General features: G+C 36.1%; 4 protein-coding genes across 5 annotated transcripts; 1 reads left to right on the top strand and 3 right to left on the bottom strand.

Moving 5' to 3' along the window:
• Positions 1 to 989: 989 nt before the first annotated feature.
• LOC136070953 (uncharacterized) lies at positions 990 to 1,739 on the bottom strand. The gene has a single exon (XM_065781641.1). It carries the CDS (start codon positions 1,737 to 1,739, stop codon positions 990 to 992), a length of 750 nt encoding a protein of 249 aa, XP_065637713.1.
• Positions 1,740 to 4,336: 2,597 nt separating this feature from the next.
• LOC136070961 (uncharacterized) lies at positions 4,337 to 8,109 on the top strand. Its single transcript, XM_065781651.1, has 3 exons — positions 4,337 to 5,237; positions 7,499 to 7,516; positions 7,615 to 8,109. Exons 1-3 carry the CDS (start codon positions 4,874 to 4,876, stop codon positions 7,797 to 7,799), a joined length of 567 nt encoding a protein of 188 aa, XP_065637723.1. The 5' UTR covers positions 4,337 to 4,873; the 3' UTR covers positions 7,800 to 8,109.
• A 394-nt stretch (positions 8,110 to 8,503) lies between these two features.
• Positions 8,504 to 10,626, bottom strand: LOC136070960 (probable WRKY transcription factor 53). The gene is made up of 3 exons (XM_065781650.1): positions 9,928 to 10,626; positions 9,706 to 9,834; positions 8,504 to 9,304 (listed from the first exon to the last, which is right to left on the bottom strand). Exons 1-3 carry the CDS (start codon positions 10,251 to 10,253, stop codon positions 8,686 to 8,688), a joined length of 1,074 nt encoding a protein of 357 aa, XP_065637722.1. The 5' UTR covers positions 10,254 to 10,626; the 3' UTR covers positions 8,504 to 8,685.
• A 9,053-nt stretch (positions 10,627 to 19,679) lies between these two features.
• Positions 19,680 to 26,226, bottom strand: LOC112023897 (transcription factor CPC). Of its 2 annotated transcripts, none has more exons than XM_024056525.2 (3): positions 25,691 to 26,226; positions 25,434 to 25,524; positions 19,680 to 20,041 (listed from the first exon to the last, which is right to left on the bottom strand). In XM_024056525.2, the coding sequence occupies exons 1-3, from the start codon at positions 25,740 to 25,742 to the stop codon at positions 19,918 to 19,920; spliced, it is 267 nt and encodes an 88-aa protein (XP_023912293.1). In that variant the 5' UTR covers positions 25,743 to 26,226; the 3' UTR covers positions 19,680 to 19,917. The 2 variants fall into 2 exon arrangements, with proteins under 2 accessions (XP_023912293.1, XP_023912294.1); XM_024056526.2 differs by having other exon boundaries at positions 25,434 to 25,521; positions 25,691 to 26,204.
• Positions 26,227 to 27,276: the final 1,050 nt, after the last annotated feature.

Below are 27,276 nucleotides of genomic sequence, written 5' to 3'. Positions count from 1 at the left end.
TTTCTTGGGGGTGATCAGTGGATTCACCTTCAAGTGGTGGCATATAAACTCCGGGTCTACCCCTGGGGCTTCGTAGGGATTCCAGGCAAATACATCGAGATTTCGCTTAAGGAACTCTATTAGCTCCTCCTTCTCTTGGAGGGGCAGCTGGGATCCGACTTGAAAGAACCTATCAGGATCATCTCCAATGACCACTCTTGTTAGATCCTCACATCGAGTGGCTTCATCTGGTTCTTCGAAGGGCAATCCCCGAGTCTGTAGTTGCTATAAATCCCTCCCGGGTGCATCCGAGGACTCGGTTGGGGTCTTATGTTGAATGGCAGCTACCAAGCACTGACGAGCAACAGACTGGTCCCCTCGGATCTCGCGTATCTGCCCTCCTGACGGATACTTGACCTTTTGGTGCAAAGTTAGAGGAACAGCCCCCAGTGCGTGAATCCAAGGTCTGCCCACTAGTGCCGTGTAAGGCGAATATGCATCCACAACTATGAAATCTAACTCTACCACCTCGGCGCCCGACTGCACTGATAGGCGTATCCGGCCTTTCGGAACGACAGGCCTTCCTTCAAAGCTCAAGAGAGGGGAATCGTACGGCGTCAAGTCCTGGGGCTTTAGGCCTAGTCCTTTGTAGAGGTCTGGGTACATTACCTCCACGGCACTGCCTTGGTCCACCATCACCCTCTTCACATCGTACCCTCCTATCCTAAGGGTGATAACTAGTGCATCATCATGGGGTTGGATGGTGCCAATCATGTCCTCGTCCGAGAAGCCCATGACCAACGGGGCACCAGACTTAGTTCCCTTAGGTCCTCGGCCTGACTCGCTTACGGGTGGTCGACCTACTGTCATAACCTTCAATGGCCAGGATCCTGTTCTTCCTGGCGCGGCGAGGACGACGTTTATAGTCCCTAGCGGCGGCTTTGGGAGTTCATCTCTGCGTGGCCCTGACCCCGTCTGCCCTCGGCCACTGGAGGGGTGCAGGAGGTGTTTCAATTTACCATCGCGGACCAACTGTCCAGGTGATCCCACAGACTCCTACAATCCTCCGTGGTATGCCCATGGTCTTGATGGTACTGGCAGTAGAGATTATGGTTGCGTTTCTCGGGGTTTCCTATCATCTTGTTCGGCCACCTGAAGAACGATTCGTTCTTGATCTTTTCCAGGACCTGGTGTACTAGCTCTTTGAACACAGTGTTGACCGATTGAGGATTCGTCGATCCTGATTGCCCGGCAAAATCTCTTCGCGGTTTATTATAATTGTAGCGGTCCGACCGCGAATCCCTCCTCTCCTGAGAGATAACCTTGTCCTTTCCCTTGCCCTGCTGCTGATCTTCTTCAACCCTCTTATACTTCTCTATGCGGTCCATTAGCTGACGCACGTTTGCGACTGGTTTGCCAGATAGGGATGCCCTCAAACCGTGATCAGTAGGGAGGCCGAGCTTGAATGTGCTGAGGGCCATTGCATCATTGTTACCTTCCACCTCATTGAACATCTCCCAGTACCTATCTGAATATGCCTTCAAGGATTCACCTTCCTGCATGAACAAGGATAGCAGGGAAGAGACGGGTCTGGCTGCTCTTCGGCATGTGACAAAACGGGAGCAGAATGCCTGAGTGAGCTCTTTAAAGGAGTTGATGAAGCCTGCCTTCAAGCCGTCAAACCACCTCATAGCCACAGGCCCCAGACTGGAAGGGAAAACCTTGCACATCAGGGCTTCGTCTCTGGCGAAGACAGCCATCCTTTGGTTAAAATGACTCACATGCTCCACGGGTCAGTCTTACCATTATAGATGGTAAACGTTGGCTGGTTGAAACGCCGAGGGAGTCTAGCCTCCTCTATCCTACGCGTGAAGGGCGACTTAGATATCTGGTTCAGAGCTCTATTCATGGCATCGTTCTCCATGTCCTCGTTGATGGACTTCTACGTTGTCTCTTGCGATGGGATTCCTCCTCACAAGTGTAGGACTCGCTGGCTGGTGTTTTGGATTTGTGCTGATAAGAGACATCTTGCTCATCATCAAGATCATCCTCAGAGTATGAGGAAGCCCGTTTCCTCTTTGCATGGCGCAGCTCTCTCTTTAGTTTTTCTATTTCCAGTTGCAAGTCGCGGTTCTTCTTTGCATGGGACATGTGACTTCCGCTCTGCGATTGGCCCTGGCTAAGGCGCACTGTGTGTACGCTACCCTCACGATTTTGTCTCCTCTCTAGGTTGGCGAAATGGTCCACGTGTTGGGATGCCCTGGATTCTGCTTGCTGTTCACCTTGTCCTGCCATCATCAACTGTTGTTTTCACTCTTGCACAAGCTCTCCCCACAGACGGCGCCAATTGTAGGGTCAGTTTTTGCAGCCCAAGTCCAAAAAGGTATGGGTCCTTGGCCCACCGAGCCCAAAACAATAAATTTTGTAGAGAGTGGGTGAAAGAGCTAGGCTAATAATGAAAATAACAATATCAAACAGCGATGCGAATGGGAAGATTTGGATTAATGTGCTCTCGGACTAATATGAATACTCCGTCCGAAGAGATGTTTTTCATTGATCATATAAGGTTACAATTCCTGGGGCTACAACCATCTCATATATCCTTTTCCTCTCCTCTTTTTCGATCCCCTCTATCAGAGGTACCCTTCCCTTATATAGCATTGCCTTCTTACATCTCCTCCGTCCACTTGTTCATCATCCAGGCACCCACTTGAGTACATGTCCCATCACCCCACTTTTAGCCTTATGTGAGTGGCGGTAGCTGAGAAAGCACTGTTCAGGGGTCCTATCCACATAAATGCGGCCAGGAAGTTAGGTGCAGTGCATTAAATGTGGTGGTTGGAGTATGCCTCCTTGATATTTCTCTGTTGCCGTTATCTTTATGTGTGTCCGAGGTTCCTCTCCCTCTTGACACTTGTCAAATAGATCAGTTGAACCTCCCATACTCGTGTTTGATCAAACCTCTTCGGATCCGAGGACGCATGACTACTCGGACATATGAGCATCTCCTCGGATGGTATACGTGCTCATCTCCAGGCATCCCCCATTGGCGTGGGCATCCGACTGAAGGCCCCATCTCCTCGGATGAAGAGTGTTTCTCATTCAGGGCCTTGGGCCCAATAAGTTGGGCTGGGTTTTTCTCCCCCCACAAGTATTTTTTTAAAGTAATAATAAATAAGTATTTAAATTACAATTTGTAATTGTTGACACATCAATTTGTAATATTACTCAATTATTTGAGGCTTTTGTCGAGTAGAGGGTCCTAAGGCCAGCCTATTAGGCTATTACCTCATTTATGTCAAAACTGCCTCATTTGAAATGATAAAATAACTCTAACCTGTTTCATGCATTTTATTTATTTATTTATGCCTAAAGATGGTATTAGACAAGGATATGGCACCACTGATATGACCCCGTCCTATTTTAGCAGTAATTGTCTAATTAGATTGGGATTTGTGGAACATATTAAAGTTTAAGCGACTCAAATTTATTGTATGCTCGTATACTTGCTGGACAAGTTAATGGGCTTTGGGTCATAATATCATTAATAGGAGAGAAGAATTTGAAAAAAATTAAATGAAATATAAAATGACTTCTCTATTTAATCTTACTTTAAAAACAATTTATTTATAAAAACAAATATACACTCTACATTAATCGTGTTTTCTCACCCACTCACCAATGAAAGAGTAACAAAGTAAACGATTTGGACATTAAAAGTTTAGGAGTTTTTAATTTTGACATTAAAATTGGTTCAAGTGGTGTTGTTTATTTTTATTATTGTTGATGGTTATTTTTGCAAAAAACTTACTAGCCCAAATGCAAAGCAGAGTCAAATCCAATTTGGCCCATTATAAACATAACATTTTTTATTTTTTTATGCATGGACAAAGCCAGTGCATATTTAAATGGGGAATTAAGAGAGTGATGTTTGAAGGATAAGATTGGGCACTTTTTTTATTTTTTATTTTTTTTAATATGAGTCCAAATCATAGATTTTACCCATTCAAGCCACTTGCAAAATTTAAGGACCCATAAAAGGAATCACGTGCTGGTCACTTAACTTTCATGCAAAAAAAAAAAAAAACATCATGTCTAGTCTATTTTACGTAACTAAAGACACTACTTAACCTAGTTTTAGCCTAAAAAATAAGTTGCTTCAATTAATGAATTCTGGTGAGGTTTGTCAATTTAGTAGGTTCCCTATGTGTCAATTTGGCAAGAGGGTTTAGCTAATCAAGTTTAGTCAACAAATTTCCTAAATCGTGACTAAAGTCACTAAACTAAACCAACCCAATAATGCCTTCTCTCTCCCCCTTAACACCTTTCTTAAATTTCATATTTTGATGCATGTACAAATTAATAAAGATTAGAGGTATTGTTCATATTTTCTTTCCCTTTGTTGTCTAACACTTATGGGCATTTGTTTGTGACACATCATTAGCTTTTACTTGATGAGTATTATAAATTTTGGGCTTTACTATCCCTCACTCTTTACACCTATTGAATTTGAATCTCGGGACGTTTGAGCCAATTTTCATTTTGTTTGCTCTATCCATTGATCGACCCCAGCAAATTAAAAAAGAAAAAGGCTTTTTGCTTAGTCGATTTGAGATCCACAGTTCGAGCAGACAAAACTGCGTGAAATTCTAGCACTGTCAAGCCCAAGAGAAAAAGTCATCCAAACCAGGCAGCCCACTCCAAGCCCACTAGCACCACGATTCATTCACAGAAAGGTACATGAATTTGACTTACGATAACAATTTGTATGGCCCATCCTCTTCATCCATAGCCACTCACCATTTCTTTAAAGATAGTCCTATAATATTTTTCTTAATTAGTGCCTTAAAGACCTCTCGCTCAGAAAAAAAGATTGAAACTTTAGTGCTAAACAATGATCACAAGTCCAACATTTCAACCTCTATGTAACACTGTCACCTTTTTAGTCCCTCCAACTTCTCCGGGTTCTTCTGCTTTCTTGCAAAACCCCATAAAAAACCCATGTAGAAAAAGGAGGGAATCTAAGTGTAATAGAGAGAGATTGGTTGGTAAGAGAAGGGGAGAGATTGTGTGTTGGGCATTGCTTCCAGTGGACCCATGGGCACCCAACATTGATTCACAGAGTATAGCTTCACAGCTCTTTGCTTTTTCTTTGTTTCCCTACCTTGGTTTCTTGTACTTCATCACTAAATCCAAGTCTGCTCCAAAGCTCACCCTCTTTGGATTCTACTTCTTGCTCGCCTTTGTGGGGGCTACCAGTGAGTTTTCTCAGACCCTATTTCTTCTATCCTTTAATTTTATGTTAATGTTTTGTTGTGTTGTGCTTCTTATATGATTATGAGTTAAAGCTTTTTTTGTAACGGCCCTAATGGGATAGTTTATGCTGCCATTTTTATGATTATAGATGAATTTAGCTTTGTTGGGTCACAAGGATATATACTCTTTTGCTCCCAGTCTTAATTTAAGCTTTCTTGAGTTCTCAAAGCGGGTTGATGTCATTTTAACAGGAGATATAAACTAAATTGCAATTTGCACCTTTCAAGTTCGGGGCAATTTTGAATTTGCCTCCTAAAGTTTCAAAATTTGGATCTGTACCCCTAACATAACATATCATTTGGATTTAAGTCCTTCCATCAATGCACCGTGTTGAAGTGCCCGTTAAGTGTCAAGTAAATTGCAATTTACACCATCAACTTTGGGGTAATTTTGATTTTACCCCTTTAAAGTTTCAAATTTTGGATCCATAAAACTACGTCATTTTGAGTTGAGATGGCACACTTAAGAGACACCTCATCATGGCGCATGGATGGAATGGCTTAAATCTAAATGCTATGTAATGTTAGTGGTATAGATTCAAATTTTGAAACTTAATGGGGCAAAATCAAATATATCCCAAACATTGAGGGTGTAACTTGCTATTTAGTCAAAGATAACTAATAATTGCTCTGGAGTATGGGGAAATAAATAAAAATCTACCAAAATTTATCTAAGAAAATGTTTGGGCTATGTTAACATTGAGGAAATATTGGCCCTCAGGATTTTGATAAGGAAAAATGAATTGCACTTTAGTTAAGGCATGTATTTTAGTCAGAGTTTTCATTTTTGTTTTGTTCTCATCTGTCTGCTTGGACAGTAGGGATGGCAAGAGATGGGGCGGGCTGAATCATGGGTTCCCCATCCCTCCCATGTGGGACGGGAGTAGGGCCAATCTGTGTGGACTCATTTTGTCATCCGTAATGACATGTCATCAGCTCTTGATCAAAGTAAGATAGTGTAAGGAACCCCAATAGGTATATAGATAATAATTGTTGTAATATTGCATTTAGTTAGTTAGTTGGTTAGTTAGTTACAATTCCAAGCATGTTAATCACATTTAACACATGTTGGAATTATTAATACACATGGGGAATAATAGGACCATTAGGATAAGGCCATGTGGGCCAACAGAATAGTTTTATGGTTCTATAAATACCTATTTGTAATCACATTTCCATCATGGAAGAATAAATCAATTTCTTAGTGCATTAGTGCATCTTTCTCTCTTAATCTCTTGCTTTCTCTATGGAGGGTGACTACCTCGAATTAAGTCAATTCCCCTAAAATTCCTATTCATCCCCATTAGGAACCACCGGGTTCCTAACAAATAGTTGAGAAAGAAGGGAGGGGTGGCAGTGAGACTGTGATAGTATTCAAAGAGAAAGGCAAGTGTTAGGGATGCTACTAGGATATGTATTAAAAAATTAGATTATAGATATATATACACATGCTCGGGGTGAAGCTGAGTAGGCAAAATCCGTCCCATCCCATCCCCTCATAAAGGCCAGGAAAACCCATGTAGGGCTGGTCAGGGTAGGGCGGGGCAGGTACATTGTGCCATCCCTAGACAGCACCAACAATGCTTACATGACTTCAAGATGGGTCTAATATTTTCTGCAATCCAGAGAACCTTATGTAATTTCAGGCAAATTGAATCAGGCATAGGGATTAAATTGTCTGAGGATTGGAGAAACTTGTTTCGGATGAAGTACTTGAGGGCCAAGATCGGTCTCTTTCATTCAAATCTGCTAACTCCTTTTCATTTATCAATGAAGGTGCCTTTTGTGTGTCAAATTTTAATATAGCCATGGCCTGATCAATTACACAGTCTCCACTCTAGGGCCATAAAAAGTGAGATTATGGGGTTCATGTCCATTGTCTACGTCTCTACATGTTGATAATTTTAGAAATTCAAATTGCCATTGTCTCAGCAATAGCATTGCTTTCATTTACCCTCTGTCTTCACACCTTGTGATACATTATCTCCAGAACGGATTGTTATTGTACATTTACAAGGCATTGAATGTTTAACTTAGTGAAAAGCTTCTTCAAATCAATGCCATATGTGTCTCAACCATTTTGGCTAAGATAATAGTTATGCCTTTTCCCTGCTACTATTACTTGTTTACTACTGTATAACAGCCTTCTTGTCAACTCTAACTAATTTTCTTCCGTCTTTTCTGTTGTTGTGCCTCTTGAGCAGTTCCTGCTGGAATTTATGGTAATTGTTCTAACATTGAGCAAGATATATTATGATTCAATCATCATGTTTACATATAGATGCCTAACTGTGTAACTCTGCCTATGTGGTCGAAACAGCAAAGGTGCATTATGGTACTTCCTTGTCTAACGTGGATTGGTTACATGGTGGAGCTGAGTCACTTCTTACTTTGACCAACTTATTTATTGTGATGGGATTGAGAGAGGCTCTTAGGAGAGCTCGAGCTACAAAACAAAACACATCTAATTCTGGGGGGTTGAAAGAAGAGAGGCGTTCCATATAGGAAGAGAAGATTTAATTGTCCATTTGGTTTTGTTGTCTTTCTCATTATCTTCTCAGAGCACCACATTAGCTGCTCTGTTCTGGATTTGCCTCCTTTTTTTCTTCTTTCTTCTCAATGCACATAATATTTGAGATACTTCCTGCAGCAATGCTTTTACTTGTGCTCTCTCTTGAGAGTTCTCACCTCAACTAGATGTACAGTGAAAGAATGTGTTCCTTTTTGCTGTTAAGCAGCACATCATGTATTTGTTCACTTTCAGAATCTCTCTAGAGTAAACATGATGTTGTGACATAAAATTATGTCTACTGTCCATCTTTCTTGTTGGTGTATTCGCATTTTGTGGTTTTCTGTCTTTTTAATTCCTTTAGGATTCCAAATAGTTTCTATTCCTTCCTTAAGGCAATCCTTGTAATATTTCATTGGTTTTTTCTATAGCAGGTTACTTAAAAAGTGCACATGCTATTTGGATTGATATTTACGGTATCAGAGGCCATTCTTCTTTTATGCAAGTTACTTTTGTCTAACCATTGCTTTTGGAAAATAAAACTAGAGAACATTTTGTATGTATATGATTTTCTTCTTTGGCTTTTAGGGTAACCGTTGTCTTCTATGTAAACCCTGAACCCCCTTGGTGATTGCTTATCTATGCTTTGATGACTTTGGATAGAATTCATTGGTATATCAAATCAATTAGAACCACGGTATGAAAGAAATCTAAATCACTAATGCTATCGTACATGTCATAGCAAAAATGAGAGGATCTTATATATTCTACAACACTCTCTTCCCATTTATAATACAAGCTACATTCAACAGGTTTAACCAGCTAATCTGTAAATTGCATCCCAAATGCCGTTCTTATTCTTATTTTAGACCCAATGTGGAATTAAGAGAAAAACCCTGGGGTGTCAAATGGGAAATTAGGATCAATTTCCACTGGATCAAGTGAGAAATCTATGTCTAGAATTGGAGAATTGGTGGCTGAAGTGTGTGCTGAGATTATCTCAGATTCTGAATGTTGCAAGTGAACCCCTCCAAAGTTGCTCACTTGAAATGGGGAAGCCATGAAGTAGTTTGATTCAGGGCTAGCCTGAGACAAAAATGGCTGAGGAAAACCACCCAAGAGAGCGCTATTGTCAAGTTCTGAAAGTGAAAAGTGACTGTTTTCACTCTTCATGCATCCAAATGAAGTTGAAGGAAAAGAGAATGGATGTGCCATCTCTCTATTGTCCAAGTTCTCGGTAGCAACCCTCAAATTGTTTCGAATTGTTGAGAGTATTTCTAGTGATTGCTTTTGTTGATTATCATTGTTGTTGTTGCTGTTGTTGTGTTTCTGTTCTTGTTTTTCTGGTGATGATGGTGCTGGAACCAAATTTGTAGCGTGGGAACAGGTGTGCCTTCCTCGGTATGTGATTTCAAATAAGTTGGGGTCTTCATCTGATCTTTGAACTTGTTTTGTTGCCCAGCAGTTTTGAGTGATACGAAAGGTGCATCTATAATAGCTTCTGCAATAATAATAATAATATAATTAGATTTCTCCCTGGTAAAAGACGGATGTCAAATGTGCTTCTGATCAAACTATTGCATTCACCTTATGAGATACTAAAGCATGGAAAGTGATTTTATTGGGGAGTGAAAATGACAAACAAATAGACTCAAATCCAGGTACATTTTCCACCAAAAGAAGAGAAAAGAAATGAAAAACTTTTATGTAAAACTGCATGTCATACTTAGCAAATGATTAGTTTGTGCAACCGCACACGTGTAATGGGTGTCTACTTAGCAAATGATTAGTTTGTTTGTGTTTGTGTGTGTGTGTGTACATGTGCTTGTCCAGCTAACAAAAAAACGTGAAAAGCAAGGATGTCCCACTGATTTTCAAGAAGATAAGGAAAAGAGTCATCACCTAGGATATTTGGCTCCTAGGATGTCCTTCTGACCATATTTTCTCCAACTATAGCCATCATCATGAGGTCCTTCCAACCCTGTCTCAGAGTTCACCCTCACTTGGTCTGTCCATCTAGGCAATATCTTTCTGCAACCCAATTTCAAAAACATGTTACAATCAGCAATAAGTACAATTTCTTGGCAGTAATCAAGAATTATATCATGAGGCTCTAAAATTCACCTTTTCTTTGAGACATCATTAAGTTCCTGTTGATCCTTAAGACCCTTCTCAAATTCATCGCTCCCAGGACTTCCATTGACAGAAATTGGAGACCCAGGCACACCAGCTGTTACTCCCATGGTATGGGACTGTCCCACTGGCCCACTCCATCTCAGAATCAAAAGAGCCTTCTCGTATGAATTTAGTAGCCTCTGTAACAACATATCCGTGCTCTCAGGTGATGAAGATGTACCACTAAATTGGACCCTTAACTGTTTTGCTAGTTCCATTCCTTGAATCAGTTCACTAATCAGTGTCTTCTGCTCCCAGCTCCAACCATTCTCCATCTTTTACAATGCTGTCAAAAGGGACTACAAGGACAAGCAATAGTCTTATACAGTGTGGAAGTGATCTGCTAGCACATTTGATTTCTGAGTAAGCTTATTGGTAAGTTTTTTGCTAGTTGATACCAGAAACAATGACTAGCATGCTTCTAGACTGGATATGTGTTGTCAATAAGCAAAAGCTTTCCACTAAAAGTAGAAACCAGAGGAATTGGAAGATCCAAATGGTGAAAGATAAGAAGATGCAAACATGGAAGTAGTAAGAATGGGAATTGTCTTTTTTGAGGACTTGGTGGTGAAAGTAGATGTGTAGCTGAGTGGCAGAAAGAGTAGCTTTGCTTGATGCTGTATGCTAAGAAAGCAGAGAGAGGGAAGCTCTAAGTTCTTGCATTTGAAGGAGTCAGTGAAGGGCTTGCATTTATAGGAAGCCTTTTTGGGCTGAGAAAAAATATTTTAGTGTGTTATTGAAGGTCAAAAAGTTGAAGTTTGACTAAAATGGCAAAAATTTCTACAAAGACCAGTCTTTGGTCATCAAGCAATAGAAGGTGAGGAAGTGAAGAGGTCCAAATGCTGACCAATTCAACTTCAAAAAGTGTCTCTCTCAAATTTTCTCTCTCTCTCTCTCATTTGTCCATGTTGGCATTATTACATGATTAAGATTAAGAAAAGTAAGAAGTCAAGAGTTGGATTTGAGAGAGTGGACCAAGGAATTTTCAAAACTTATACCGTGTTTTTGCTTGATATTTTAGCTATTCCTTGTCGGAAGTAGAGTGGAATTTCTGACGTGTAATAGTTATGTCTTCAACCCCACGCTCACGTCGAATGATCTTTAGAGAATGGGGATCAAATAGATTTGATTTAAATTTAATAATTATATAATTACAAGGGATTGGAAAGATTTAAACCTTGAATGTCTTGTAAACACAAAGGTTTTTTGATATAACCAAACAAGGAGATCCAATCTTGGGATTTTATTTCAATTCAGATCATATAGGTGGTTAAACAAATGATGTCATAAAATTTTAATTAGTAATAAATTTTAAAATAAATAAAATAAGAAAAAATAATAATAATTACTGAGATTTGAGTTAATACTAGGCACTGCACAAAATTTTCAAAAATATCCAAATTGTCCCTAAAAACAAGCTGTGCTTAACACTATTTGAAAGTTACCATACTATTACTAGTCCAAGTCTTCTTTTACTTCCTTCTTCATCTTTGGTTGTTATAATGTTATCAATCTATTATATACTATACGTACACGCTCTCATGCATGTAATTGTCATAATATGGTTGTTGTGGGGTTGCATCATGGCAATTAACTTGAAAATAAATTAGTTTTTGAAAAAAGAACACAAACAATGTTAAGTGCTTTTTGTACTTAGTGGGAATATTTGATATTTTTGAAAATTTGGGGCAGTTTATGATATAAGCCCAAATCTCAAGAATAATTTTTGTATTTTACCAACAAAACAAAAGTATATAATAACTCATAATATTTACAAAAAATATATAGAAACTAAACAATTTTCAAGTGAGAATAAAATGGTTTAATTTGACTCCTTCCAAAACTTAATAGGATCAGTACATAAATTCTATACAAACTGATTCTAAAATAAGTAGAATGCAAGTCACTTTATGCCTTGTATTCATCACCAATCAAGATAAATGTCAAAAGTTAAAGGGAAAAAAATAAAAAGAGAAGCATATTCATCAAGATATGAGAGAGAGAGAGAGAGAGAGAGAGAGAGAGAGAGCCAAAATCACAATTGTAGGGGCATTGGGCCCCGGAGCCCATTATTTATGTATATAATGGACCTAAGGCCCAAGTCGAGGATTGAAGGCGTCTGAGGTGAGGTAAACGCTGTCAAAAGGATCCATGTTGGTAAATAGACTCATAGAGAAGTTAGTTTAGATCATAACGGTCCAGGGGGTTATGCCAAGGATAAGAGACTCCTCAGCTAACCGAGGCCGAGGTCTATAGAGGTGGTCTGCCGTTCAAGGGAACGTTATAGAAACACTCAGTTAATACGGATAAGCATTATGAGAGTTTAGGACAGGAAAGTATCCTAAAATATCTAAAAAGAAAGCTGCTACCTCCGCATTAAATGCACTACAGCTAACTCCTTGGCCGCATTAATGTGGAGGTGATACTTGAACAGTGGATTTCAGTCTTACAACTATTACATGAAAACTTATGGGAGGTGCGGATGGGATAAGTATCAACACCAACTATCTAGCACACACGTGGAAGATAAGGATGAAAAGGAAAGACAGTATAAAAAAAGGAGAGGGCAACGAGACGAAAGGATCGAAAAATCAAAAAAAGAAGTACTGTAACAATCTAGAACCAGACTTGTAACCATATTTGAGAGCATTATACAAGAACCAATCTTCTCGGACTTTGTTGAGGACATTTTTTTTTTTAGTTCAAACTTGTCTATTTTCACTCTTTTGTCACCAACCTACTTAACTTGTTGTTTGATTAACTAAAACCCAATTTTCTAACTCATTTTCTATAAATTCATTGTTTTGGGCTCTTTTGGGCCTAAGTCCATTCATATTTTGGACTAGGAATTCAAATTTGGTCTTTACAACAATCAACAATATCCCTTAAACTAATAAAACTTACAAATGAGTTATTATTGTATGAAAAAGATAAAATTAAGGCCTTATCTCCCAAAACAAATAAAGTGAATAGACATTTTCTACGTTATCTTTTTTTTTTTTTTTTTTTTTGTGACAAATAAGCATAGTTCTTAAACATGGATTGATCGATCAAACTGGTGAATTGATGACCCAGCCTAGACTAGTTCGAGTATTTATTTAGCTAGTGATAGTGAAGGATAACAAATACTAATAGCCAGTAATGACGAAGAAGAAGGGGACAAAATTTTGGACTAGAACCTATTAATGGGTTGTTGTAGATTTGTAGTGGAAGGATCGAGGAGATGTATAAGTTCAAATTTCAATCAACATCATAGCATGTGAACAAAATACTCAATTGTTTTTCGTACAATGATTCCCAAAACCGTGTTTTTGTGGAAAATAAATGGGCTTGGAAGTTTGAAAATGACACCCAACCATGGTTTCCGAGGTTTAGCGCATTTGTGAACCCTTTTGAGTATTTATTTGACTGCCCATCTCATTTTTACTGTTCCCCCAAGAACCTTGGCTTGATTTGAAAAAGAGTTATAAAACCTTATTTTGTCTGAATTAGCTGATATTTTGATTTCTTTAATGGAAAAAAAAATGTAAATTCATCGAATTTATGTGCTGGTCAAATATTCGGATCTACAGCGATTCAATTCAAACTTGATTTTTTTTATTTAATTAATGTGTTAAGTTCAAATTATATTTAATGTTGCATTAGCAAAAAGTTTCATCATTTAATAATAATACATTAGATTAATATTTTAATAATCTCACTACTGTATTACAGAACTACGTGCTCTCTTTATATTTAATATGCATATCAATATTAATAATCTCACTACTGTATTACTGAACTACATGCCCTCTTTATATTTAATATGCATGTCAAATTTAATATTAATTAGATGTCATTTTCAATAATTTATAAATTCATATGTATGCATTTTTATACAAATTTAAAATCTTAAAAACTTCATAAATAAGATAGTTATTAATCTCACATTCTCGTGATATCTTACATACACAAAGGATTTATAAGAGAAGAAAACATAACCTAATGGTGCAAATCTTAAAATGCTTGTATGGTCACAAGACTAGTGCATTGGGACATGATGGGCTTTTTAGTTTAGAGACATTAAACCCATCTTACTCATCCACGTGTACTGTATAATATTGTAAATATCTTAAGATTCGAGAGTAGAATTGTCAAGTCAATAGAAGACAACCCAATTAAAGGACACAATGGCGCGCTCGAAGCAACAATCATGCATGTGTGCAATGATCATGCATGAATATCAAGGCCGACCTAAGGTCTAGGCCCCCACCACAAAAGATTTTACCCCTAGGGAAAAAGGCCTCGTCCCCCATTGTAAAAGGNCTACGTTATCTTTTTTTTTTTTTTTTTCTTAAGTACTTTTCCCTCTTTTATTGTTAGTATGAGTTATCACTTATCAGTTACCCCATTAACTATTCACATCATATTAGCATAGTCTCCTACCTGACATTTAGTTTTTACTTTTATTTCTTGTAATTTAACTTAATGCGCTTAATATAATAAATATGCATTTGACATTAACTTATTTAATTTTTTAGCTGAAATAATGTTAAAATATACTTGTACTTTAAAAAAGTAAGAAAACGTGGGTGAATTAGTCGTGTTATAAATAAAAAATAAAATATTAGCAAAATTTGAATGCAAAAACTTAATTAATTTTTTTACATCTCAAAAGGTAAGAAACATAAATTTTAAGTGAAGAAAAAATTGATACCCAAAGTTAAATATTATGATTAAATTAATATCTAGATATAAATTAAAAAAAAAAGACTCTATTAAAGTTTTCGTCTTAAGCCTCCAAATACATTGAACTGCCCAGTTTGAGAGAAAAAAGTTAAAAAAAAAAAAAAAAGAGTTTTGAAATTGTACGTATAAATAGGTTATTTTTCTATCTCTTTCTTTACTTGTTAACTTCTGCAACTACCTTTTTTTTGGTAAAAAAAAAAAAAAAAAAACTTCTGCAACATTTGCTAAAACATTTGGAAGGAAAAAGACTCTTACATTATTTCTCTTTCCCCTGATTTTTTACCAAAAAGTTAACTCAAACGTCATTTAAAAGGGGAAAATAATTTCTAATTGAGTTGATGAATTTTTTTTTTGGTTGTAGTTGGTATACTTATTTTACTCCTTGTCGTCAATTAGCATGTTTTACTTCAACTATGATCCTCAAGTGATCACTAGATTTCCACTTTCACTTTTTAATTAAAGGTTCAAGCAACAATTAATCGGAATTGGAAAAGATTCTCCAAGACCCAGTCCACAATCTTGCCTTTTTAACTGTTTAGATGACAGCGTGGACCGGGTCTTGGAGGAACTTTTCCAAATTAATTAGATCATTAAATGTGGATTGTTTCCAATTGGTTCTAAAGTCTGAAACCTCTCTTGCCCTCTTTCTTCCTCTTTTTCTTTTTATCATTTATTTTTTGGGTTATAGGTAGGGGAGGTTAATGCCAATTAAATAAGTTTTAGATGAATGTTTTAGTTATTTTAACATGCAGTGAAATATGTGAATTTTAGTTAATTCACTTCGTTAAATTATTTGTCGCCAAATAAAAGTATTTGTAATCAAATTTTGTTACCAAAAAAAATAAAAAATCATACATCTAGACAAGTCAAAATGAATGTTGAAAAAAATCCAATTCTAATATATAGAATGAACAAATAAGCATAGTTCTTAAACATGGATGATCGATCAAACTGGTGAATTGATGACCCAGCCTAGACTAGTTCGAGTATTTATTTGCTAGTTAGATTAAGGATAAACAAATACTAATAGCCAGTAATGACGAAGAAGAAGGGGACAAAATTTTGGACTAGAACCTATTAATGGGTTGTTGTAGATTTGTAGTGGAAGGATCGAGAGATGTATAAGTTCAAATTTCAATCAACATAGATAGTATCGTAAAAATGTATAATTAAGCTAGTTCCAAAAAGGGACAGGACAACTAAACAAATGCACTAATAGGCAAATGAATGTACGAAGAAGACAAAAGGGACACGAATCTTGACCACTAGAACCTTTAATGGGTTGTGTAGATTCCATAAAGTTGCAACGTACCAGGATCCGACAGGAACCAACCTCACTGCTAATTAGCTCCTCCAATTCTCAATCCATTTAGCACAGTTTCATTAGAGTGAAAAAAAAGATATTCAAAAATATGTGTTCGTCAAATATTCGGAACCAGGGTGTTTCAATTCAATATTAATTTTGCTTGGAAGTTTCGAAAATGCAATAGTCAACCATGAGATGGACCGACGTTTAGCGCATTTGAACCTAATTTGTAAGGATATGTAATAATCTGACTACTGTATCAGAATACTCTCATGTATTACTTGATCCCGCCAAAAACCCAAAATTTTATAAAATCATATATATATATATATATATAATGGTTGTGCACCTTTTTTTTATTAGTAATGCTAAACAAATTTTACTAAAAGCTTACAACTTGACATATCATCGATCACAAAAAAGTAATTTAAATATTCATTAATTGAATTGTTGAAGTTCATCAATTATAATCATTGTCGCATCATATTATGAACATTTTTGCAGTATCTTTAGTGCATTTTTCCTTTTCATTTCTACAAAGACTTATAAAATAAGAGACTAATAGAAACCTACCCCTATTAAAACCCTAAAATGTTTCAAAAAAGTGTTGCAAATATGTTAAATCATCAATTATAGATTAATCTCCCCTAATAGTTTGAAACTTTAAGCCACACACCAAATAATCTCTCTCTCTCTCTCTCTCTCTCTCTCTCTCAAAAACAAGATATAAAATTAAAAATTAGATTATAGCTTCTTCTTTTTTGAGAATTTGGATTACAATTTTACTTAACTATACATTGTCATATATCCAAAATAAAGTAACTTTTTTAATCATAATATATCTTTATTTCATTTTATTAAAATTTATGATTCAACTATGATATTAAATTCTCAGTAACATTAGTTTAGTTTGTATTATGTATCAATTAATGTATTTAATGTATCAAATTAACTTTAATTTAATTAGTATTAAATAATTTATTTAATTAATTTTTATATATAAAAGGCCCACATGAAGTTTTTGCCTTATGTATTATGTATCAATTATGAAGATAAATGTACAGACTCACAATCACATGCACAAGAGATGGAGCATCACAATCCAATTTCAAATTAGTTGGAGGACCTTACTAGTTACTACAGACAAAGACCGCCTGTACCTGTGCTAGCGCATTAGCTCACTACCTCACTTGTCAGTTGGGAATGGTGCAGCAATAGCAAACGAAGGAATTTTGTGCCAAATTTGTAAATGTAAAACTTGTGCAAAGTCTAGCTACCTCCTTGGTCTATAAAAGGAGGGGTATTGCCTTCCATTAGCAAGAACTTCAAGCAAGAAAAGAGCAATAGTCATGTAGAGAATAGACGTTAATGATCTGTTTGAATTAAGGAGGAAGAGGAGGAGAAGTAAAGTAGAGTAGAATAAATTTAGCTCAAAATTAGTTTATTTTCAGCCAACTCTACTTTACTCCTCTCCACTCTCCTTATTCCCCCCTCAATCTAAATGGACCCTAAGAGTTGTAAGCTGATAAGAAGAAAGCCTTGTAAAATAAAGCCATTCCTCTTTATTTCATGAGCAAGGAGTTCATCCCTTGCTCCACCCGTAGTTTTTCACCCCAGATTAAATAATGAGGTTTTTCACATAAATAATTGCATCTTTGTATAGTTTCACTTCCATTTTCTCAAACAAAGAACCAAATCTTCTAATTATGGGTCAGCCATTAGCTAAACTTAGTGGCATCCAATTATGTTGATGGTGTGAGTTAAAGTAATAATCATCTTCCACAAACCATTCATTTAAAATCTGACTACGTACGCACAATACTCATCTAATAAAATAATAATAAAGTGGTAAAAATCGCAAATGCCAGGTGTTGCTGGATAATGTTTCAAATTAAATTATTGATAAAAAAATCCATAACATCAAGTATTTAATATTTTATAATTTGTTGTGTGTTTAATATTAAGAACACTTAGATATATGTAGAAAAGTGTAGCTCTCATAGACACTAGACAGACCAAAAAAAAAATCTAGATTTATAAATCCAGGAGATGGAGCTGCTGTCATCTGATTTTCTTGTTTGCATGTGGGAAAGGCTTCAACTATGTTCACAGTCACAGCCTCCAAGTCTTAATTAAATATTTCTTAACATGTTATATTATGTTATGACTTATTTTGAAGATATATTTTTAAGCGTTAAGATTAACATTTCTCAATTCCTTGGATCTTTTAGCATCCGTATATATTAGAATAATGATTCCAAACATTTGAAGATAGTTTGCTTTATTACAATGGTAAGTATATCATCCATGCTTTTCTAAATAACATGTAACGGTAGGTTTATCATGATGGAACATTGTAAAAGCTTTTAGTGGCTTTGACATTAGTGGTGATTATGATGTGCATACCTAGGTAATTATTTGAGGTTGATTCTTGTTCGCCTGCAATGATCTAAAAGAAGTACAGATCAAGTTTTCAAGAAAGTCATTGCTTGAGTAGAAACTAATTTTTGTTTAATAGCCTTGGTCTCTTAATTATATTTTCAGATTGCTTGAAGTGAATATCTGACTTCGAAAAGTAAAGTATGGGATTCAGAAACGCTTAACTTAATAGGATTTTTTGAAAAATACACGAATTAAGAATAAGAATGAGAAAATAATAGGTGACTAAATTCATATATAATTAAGTTATGAGCCTGAGAAGATGTATTTCAATTAATGTTATAATTTTCTTAATTATTTTTTTTTAATTGAATCATTCTCCAACAATCGTCTGTTAGTTTCAAATTTTTAAAAATAAAATATAGATAATTTGTATAGATGTAAGCTTTATTTGTTTCATTGTAAAATATTTTCAGTTTTTGGAGAAAATATTTTATTTTATTTTGTGTTTAGTTACATTTCTAAAAATGCTTTTCAAGTATTTGGTGCAATATAACATGAAAAAAAATTTCCAAGCACAAACTTCAATTCTACTCAATTTAGCATGGGTTTGAAACCCAAAACATTCAAAAACCTTCAAAAAAAAAAAAGAAGAAGAAGAAGAAGAAGAGAAGTTCAAGATTTTTGAAGTTAGATCAAAATTAAACCAAGGTTAAACCATGATATTTCATTTAATTTTTTTTAATGAATTAATACTTAAAGTATTTCTTTAATGCTTGTGGCTCAATGGTTTAAGCTTTGGACATGCTAATTCGCCTGTTGGGAGCAAGTTCAAATCTTGATAGAAGCTTATTTTCGATTATTTTTCCCCAAAACCAAAAGGTGACTAAACCGTGACCAAGAAAATTGACCTTTGGATCAATTTCCAACCAACCCAGTTGGACTATTGGTCCGGGTCAAGGAAACTTTAGAACCCAACTCAACTCATTAACTCACAAAAATCCAACCAAAATGTTGAATATTTAGGTAGCCAATTTTTTGCATTCAACAAGGTCTTTTGTATATATGCATGTGTGGTTCTTTTTTTCTTTTTCGGTGGTGGGGTGGGGCAGTATTTAGATAGTCCCATAGCACTGATCTAGACTCTCAAAGGGGTAGGTTTTTTTCCTCTGCGAGAGTTTGGAGTAATGCTCTGAGACTATTTAAGTATTTTCCAGTGAGTGGAAGTGGCGGAATTTGAAGGAATTGATGGATGTGACCTCAACATTGAATCATTTGCAAAGATCAATAGGAAAATATAGCCCATATATAGGCACAGAGAGAGAGAGAGAACCCGCTGCAATAGGAGATATTGTTCATGAAACTAAAAAGCCAATGAAAGCACAAGAAAGACAAAGAACAAAAGAGAGAAAATAAAAAGAGAGGATAAGTAAACAAAACAAACTTTATATACAAGAAGAATTCCAACACAAGAAAAGAAATTCCGCTAAACCTGTCGGGATCAAATGAACGGAGGACTAGAAGCATTATGAATTCTTGGTCCTATGCTTGTTTCTTTTCTCTGCAAATACCTCACCATGTCTCATTATCCAAAACCTCTCTATATCTTCTGGTTTTCGCCCTGGAATCCGACCTGCTATCAAATCCCACCTGCTCAAAATTTTTTACCTTAATAAATTATGCAATTGGATTCATTTTTTGTTGAAAGCTTATTCATTGAAAGTTGACAAAAATACAATTATACACAGTATATTTTATGGTACATTTTTTTTAGAGTACAAAGACTACATCTAAACCATTTTTTAATGATTCTAATCAATAATAAATAATCATACACCTTTTAAATTCTGTTCGGCTGTATGAATCTCCCCGAGTTATTAACTAACCCCAACAAAACATAAGTTCTTGATGCATTGCGTTAGAATAAAATAATAATGGCTAAGTTAGCGGGTAGGTATACCAACATTTTAGCTCCCCCAAAAAATACGGCAACCTATGAAGTTACAGAGGGTCAGAGGACATAAGAGATTCTATCCACATACATTGATTGCAACAAGGGAATAGTTTGTATAAGTGCAAGGAGATATAGGGTCCCATGGCTATGTTGTTATATAAGTACTAGCAACCGGTGATGCCAAAGATAAAAAAAAATTCATCCACAGATACTATCTTATCTATTTTATTATTTTATTTTATAACTCTCTCTGAATCTTAATTTTTATTTTTATATACAATTCAATACAATAATATAAATTACCTAATAAAATAATAGAAATTATTCTTTTTTCTCTTTTCTCCCATTATTTTTTCTCTTTACAGACAATTATAAGATTAAATATTATTTTTTCTTTACAACTTATAAATAGTAAGAACATTTCCATCCAAAATTCCAAAAAAGTTTTATTTCATACTCTTAAAATCTATTTTATTTATTTTATCGTCTCATTATACAACTCACTGACATCTTAATTTTATTTTTATATATAACTTATTAAAATAATATAAACTAAACAAATATAAATAAAAAAAAATTATATTTCTCTCCCATATCTTTGCTCTACCCAACAAATCTCCTCGCTGCTACCCGCCAACTTCAACTACAATCCATACATCTGAACCACCGCTACAACCCCAGCACCACCGATTCAAACCCAACCCCGAGCACTAGTACTACAATCAACCTTGAACCATCGAACTTGAAACCAACCCATCGCCACACAGTACCACCAAAACGATTCAACCCACAACCACCATGACCCACACCTCAACCACACCATGATCCACCGTGACCCACACCTTGACTACAACTATGAACCACACCGTGACCCACCGTGACCCACACCACGTACCCAGCAACCATCGTGAACACAAACCTAGACCTCAACCCATTGCCACCACCGCCACCACTGAAAAGCATGATTGTGAGCAAAACCCACCACCAAAAAAATTATAAAAAAAGAAGAAAAAAAAAGATCCACGGCAAGCAAAACCCAAACCCATGGCAAGCAAATCCCAGACCCACAACAAGCACACCCACGAGGCAAACCCAGACCCACGGCGAGCACACCCCGATTTCGTTCAACCACCCAAACACAACCCAATATCCACCCAAACGCCGACCTAAACACCACACAATCGCCACTCCAAAGGCCGTCCCAAACACCACCCAAACGCCGACCAAACTTCGACCCAAACGTTACAGTGAGCAAATTAGAATTTACAAGGAAAAAAAAGAAAGAAGGAATCTGGAGACTGGAGATGCAGAGAGTGAGAGGGGCTGAGGGAAAAGAGGGAAGGGAGAAGTGAGAAAGAGAGTGCAGAGAACACAGAGAGTGAGAGAGAGAGAATATGAATAAAACATACCTCTTTTTTTTTCTTTTTTTTTTCTACATCTGATGAACGGTAAGGTTGTACATACACAACCTCACTGTTCATAGATGTTAAGAACTTTTGCATATACATGCTCAGTTGGAGTGTGTTTTTAAGGGGGTTGGTGGCTAAAATAGCATTTAAAGGAGTTTTTACACCACATTGCTAGTGCTTTAAGGTTATATATATATATATATATATATGCAACCTTATTATTGATAAGTTACAAATCTTTTTAAGTATATATACAAACCTAGATCGAGTGCATTTTTACTGTCTTGATTGTATAATAGCAACTGAAGGGTGTTTGAACCCCAATACTAGTGCTTTTATATGTCTTATCTCAATTAATGCATTGTAAGTGGATTGCATAAAGAAAGAATGTTGATCCATTTCTTTTTTAATGTGTCAATTAAAGAAGGATGGCCTAGTTAGCTAGGACAGGCTTATGTCATGAAGCAATGACAATATATAGTCACTAAGTAAATGACCAATCATTCTCAAAAAAAAAAGTAAATGACCAAGATAAACCTAAGGGTTTAAAACCTCTAAGCAGTAATATGGGTTATCCTTAATTTTGTTTGGCCATCAGAATGGAAAAAGTAGAAAATAGAAAATGTTAGGAGGATAAAAAACACTATTGTACCCTTGTTAGTAATTAAAAGTAGAAAATAGAAAATTTAGATAATTTGGTATTTATCTTTTCAATATCATTTTCTCTTATTTTTTCTCTTCTTAATTTAGAAGGAAAAAGAAAATAGAGTGAGTCTAGGTGAAAACTCCATTCACCACATTTCCAATTCTCTCCTCTTATTTCAACCAAACAATGGAAAACACATTTCTCTCTCTTTTCCCTTCCTTATTTTCCATTTCCCGCTCCAACTCTTAACCTCCAACCAAACATAGCAGAAGGGATTCCTTCCTAAAAAGTATTACCTAGTACCTGTAGAACGAGAATGTACTACACAAACTCAAAAAATAAGAAGATGCTCAAAAAGGTTTTTTTTTTTTTTTTTTTTCTACATCTGATGAACGGTAAGGTTGTACATACACAACCTCACTGTTCACAGATGTTAAGAACTTTTGCATATACATGCTCAGTTGGAGCGTGTTTTTAAGGGGGTTGGTGGCTAAAATAGCATCTAAGAGTATTCGCATCAGCTCATGTAAAATTTGTGTCTATTTTACATATAAAAACATACTTTTTTTATTTTACACATTCACTTTTACAATACACCCACATCAATTCATCTATTCTATCCCCTCTTCTATTTAAATAATCAATTTTTTCAATTATTTTATTATTTCCCACCTACCTACCTTTTATATGCGCTCTGTCTCTCTCTCTCTTGCTCTCTTTCCATTTTTTCTGATTCTATTTCTCTCTATCTCTCACGGGCTCCCTCTCGGTCTCCCTCTCATATCTCTCTCGGTCTCCCTCTCGGTCTATCTCTCTATAGCCATCTCCGATCACAAGCTCTATTCGGCGATCCAGATCACAAGCTCTATTCGGCGATCCAGATCACAAGCTCTATCCGGTCTCCCTCACGCTTCACCGGCGATCCACGAGCTCAAGCAAGACCCACGAGCTCCGGCGATCCAGATCGATCCAAATCACAAGCTCTATCCGGTCTCCTTCTCGGTCTCCCTCACGCTTCACCGGTGATCCAGATCCTCTCTTCATCGGCGATCCACGAGCTCAAGCAAGACCCACGAGCTCCGGCGATCCAGATCCTCTCCTCATCGGTCGCTCCACGCTTCACCGGCCGACCCACGAGCTCCGGCAACCCAGATCGCTCCGATAAGCATCGATATCTCTGTCCGTTTGGGTTTGTTTGTGTGTGGGTGTTTGTGTGTGGGTTTGTTTGGGTTAATTTTTAGTTGATTCTGGCCGTTTGGGTTTGTATGTGTGTGGGTTTGTTTGGGTTCATTTTTAGTTGATTTTGGCGCGCTGGAAGTTGGGGAAGAGAGGTGGGAGATGAGCGTCAGTTGAGGAGGGAGAAAAAATTATTAAAAAATTAAATACACGAGCTACGGTGCCCGTGTAAATATACAGGGGTATTGTAGCTCGTTGATAAATTTTCACAATTTTACATAATTTTAAAGGGATTGATGTGGAGTGTTTTTTGGTTCAAAATATGTAAAGTGATCAAAATGTGTATTTTACACATATATACCAGAGTTGATGCAAATGCTCTAAGGAAGGTTTTACACCACATTGCTAGTGCTTTAAGGTTATATATATATATATATATATATGCAACCTTATTATTGATAAGTTACAAATCTTTTTAAGTATATATACAAACCTAGATAGAGTGCGTTTTTACTGTCTTGATTGTATAATAGCAACTGAAGGGTGTTTGAACCCCAATACTAGTGCTTTTATATGTCTTATCTCAATTAATGCATTGTAAGTGGTTTGCATAAAGAAAGAATGTTGATCCATTTCTTTTTTAATGTGTCAATTAAAGAAGGATGGCCTAGTTAGCTAGGACAAGCTTATGTCATGAAGCAATGACAATATAGAGTCACTAAGTAAATGACCAATCATTCTCAAAAAAAAAAAAAGTAAATGACCAAGATAAANTTTGTTTTTCCAAAAAAAAAAAAAAAAAGGGTTAATTTGTGACCATTCATTTTGTTCAGTACTGTTCCCATACACTATAGAGGAGACCAAGAAACTCAATAGGCGTGTCGTGGGCATAATGATTTTGGACTCTTTAGAGGTTAGGAGCCCATTGGGTCCATAGCAGTGTAATTTTTAAAATTAAAAAAGAGAAAAGAGAAAAAAAAAAAAAAGAGAGATATGGTGAAAGGGCTGAAGGTGAAGTATATTTTAATGAAATGAAATTAGTAAGAGAATAATTGCACGAAAGCACGCTTTTCGGCATCATCATGTGACTGAAGAATAGGTCAGAAAGACAGAAAGTTGTCATTCATGTGAAACTCTAATGAACGCGCTGTACTGCTTGGCAGTGACTTTATTTACTTTTATATTTCGGACATCACAATCACCAAACTAAATATTAGTTAAATTACTTCTCCCATTAAATATGACTATATGTGGTGGTCATTCTATATATTTATCTATTTATTGAGTACAGAACTTTTTGAGCTCAAAAAAAAAAAAAAAAAAACCTTTTTGAGCATCTTCTTATTTTTTGAGTTTGTGTAGTACATTCTCGTTCTACAGGTACTAGGTAATACTTTTTAGGAAGGAATCCCTTCTGCTATGTTTGGTTGGAGGTTAAGAGTTGGAGCGGGAAATGGAAAATAAGGAAGGGAAAAGAGAGAGAAATGTGTTTTCCATTGTTTGGTTGAAATAAGAGGAGAGAATTGGAAATGTGGTGAATGGAGTTTTCACCTAGACTCACTCTATTTTCTTTTTCCTTCTAAATTAAGAAGAGAAAAAATAAGAGAAAATGATATTGAGAAAGATATTTTTTTTTTTTTTTGAAAAACAAACATACACAAGCGAGGGTGAATAAAATTCTAACTGATATGGTATGATTAACAACAACAATGGCTACATTAGGCATATATACACGTCGATCTAATTTAGTGCAACCATATATAATCTTTTTTCTGACACAGAACCTAAATCCTTAACATAACACAATGCTGAAAATGGTAAGAAGCAACGTGAACAAAGGGAACACGATTTGTTTACCTGTCTCCAACAAGTCTGTACATCCTACAGATGAGATCCTCTTCTTGTTCAGTCATCTTTATGAAATCCCACTCAATACTGCTCACTTCTGCTGTCACATACAAGAATTCAAAGATGTTTAATATATGTATTGAATATTCAAGGTTAATGGTTTTTCAAGTTTTTCAAAAATTATAGAAATCAAAACAATTTATATGCTTCCTTAAAACCAAAACTGAAGTGGAAGGCCACGAAGTTTTGAACGGGAAAATATATACCTTCTGACGTGGAGCTCCTGGTCTTGGCTTGTTTCCGGGGACGTTTGTCCATTAGTTCTGAAATCACTCAAAAGTGTGCGCGGAAGCACACACAGCCAAACACTTGTTTAAGTAGTTAACAAGAAGAAAAAAAATCAAATAGTTATGCCAGAAGATACAAAGAGCTTAAAGATATTATGCGTTAGAGAGAGGGTGGGCTTTTCTTTTGGGGGTAATACTTCACAAAATAAGTTGAGAAGATAGACCTTGAGGGTCAAAGAACAACACCTTCAAAAGACAAAATTAAAAGGAGAAAAAAAATTACTTGAGAGAAAGAGAGAGAGAGAGAGAGAGTGGTAAAATCTCTAGGATAAGCTGCAAGATTATGTGGAGAATGGAAATGAAATATGAATAGCACTTGTAATGGTGAGGGTAGCAACGTTTGCAACGCCTGCATGGAATGACTGGTGCGACCGAACAGACATATATCATGAGTTGACTTGTAGTTATCGTCAGTCCAAAATCTGACACATCCACTTCTAACAGAGTTTTAGATTAGATATTAGAAACTCAATGCCGAAGCCAAACCAAGCAATAAGCATTTTCTCTTCTTGATATACGGCCAAGGACTTAAGATCAATCCCTACTGAGTGCTGATCACCACCCACACTTTCAATATACAGGTAAACCTTACCAATTTTGACATAGGACCTAGCTAAGGACTAATCGAACGCATCAACTAGCTAGCAAGTTAATGTAACTTGGCCACAACTCAGAGGCTTATACCTCTGCTAGTAATTCTAATACCACAACCTATTTCATATATTTTGCAATAACTATTTTATGTAGCATAATATAATTGATTATATGTCACTTTTTCATGAACTATAACTTTCTTTTTTTCATCACTTACACTTAACTACATAGGAGAATTGCGGCAAAAAATATAGAATAAATTGTAATTCTAAAATGTTTGCCTACACTTCCATCAGTTTAAGGCTGCCTAAGCTGCTAAGCTGCATAGAAGTTATGCATATCATTTATTATATATGACATAGTGACAAAGAAGTTATTGCTGACTTCAAATTTAAGTGTATAGATGCTAGATAATCTTGGATTGTGTTTGAGAAGAGTGATTCAAGGAGAGTATCTTAGGGGCTGTTTGGATTTTGGTGATTCCATCACCCACCATTTTGTTTCCATCACTCATCACTAAAAAATGATGGATCACACAGAACAATAGCTTGTTTGGATGTGTTTTCAGATTTTGTTTTCATCACTCAATTCTCACCAAAGTGAGTAATGAATTATGAAAACTAAAAACAAGTTTGAGGTGTTTTCAGATATTCGAGTTATGAATTACATGGCAATTTGAAAATTAAATGGAATTTGTGGGACTCAATGCTTTGTGTTGTCACATCAAACATCAAAAGCTTTTCACTTCTCTTTCTTTCTTCTATCATATTTGCTCCTCCTCCTTTCTTTCCACCCGTTGCAGGTTCACATCTGGATTCTTTTTTATTCATTTATTTTTTTTTCCTCCCTTTCTTCACATCTATTGCTTCTTTAGCTGAAACATCATCTTCCATTAAATTCACCAAGTCCTT

Source organism: Quercus suber, unplaced genomic scaffold, assembly GCF_002906115.3.
Source record: "Quercus suber isolate HL8 unplaced genomic scaffold, Cork oak 2.0 scaffold_274, whole genome shotgun sequence".
Lineage (NCBI taxonomy): Eukaryota > Viridiplantae > Streptophyta > Magnoliopsida > Fagales > Fagaceae > Quercus > Quercus suber.
This window is presented reverse-complemented; position numbering and strand designations above follow the sequence as displayed.

Excerpts from the sequence above, each read along its gene's own strand:
- LOC136070953 (XM_065781641.1), bottom strand. The coding sequence starts at position 1,739 with ATGGCTGTCTTCGCCAGAGACGAAGCCCTGATGTGCAAGGTTTTCCCT.
- LOC112023897 (XM_024056525.2), bottom strand. The coding sequence starts at position 25,742 with ATGGACAAACGTCCCCGGAAACAAGCCAAGACCAGGAGCTCCACGTCA. Across the intron at positions 25,525-25,690 it reads CAGGAGCTCCACGTCAGAAG|CAGAAGTGAGCAGTATTGAG; the intron begins GTATATATTTTC and ends TGTATGTGACAG. Across the intron at positions 20,042-25,433 it reads TACAGACTTGTTGGAGACAG|GTGGGATTTGATAGCAGGTC; the intron begins GTAAACAAATCG and ends AATTTTGAGCAG.
- LOC136070960 (XM_065781650.1), bottom strand. The coding sequence starts at position 10,253 with ATGGAGAATGGTTGGAGCTGGGAGCAGAAGACACTGATTAGTGAACTG. Across the intron at positions 9,835-9,927 it reads AATGATGTCTCAAAGAAAAG|AAAGATATTGCCTAGATGGA; the intron begins GTGAATTTTAGA and ends ATTGGGTTGCAG. Across the intron at positions 9,305-9,705 it reads CTAGGAGCCAAATATCCTAG|AAGCTATTATAGATGCACCT; the intron begins GTGATGACTCTT and ends TTATTATTGCAG.
- LOC136070961 (XM_065781651.1), top strand. The coding sequence starts at position 4,874 with ATGATCACAAGTCCAACATTTCAACCTCTATGTAACACTGTCACCTTT.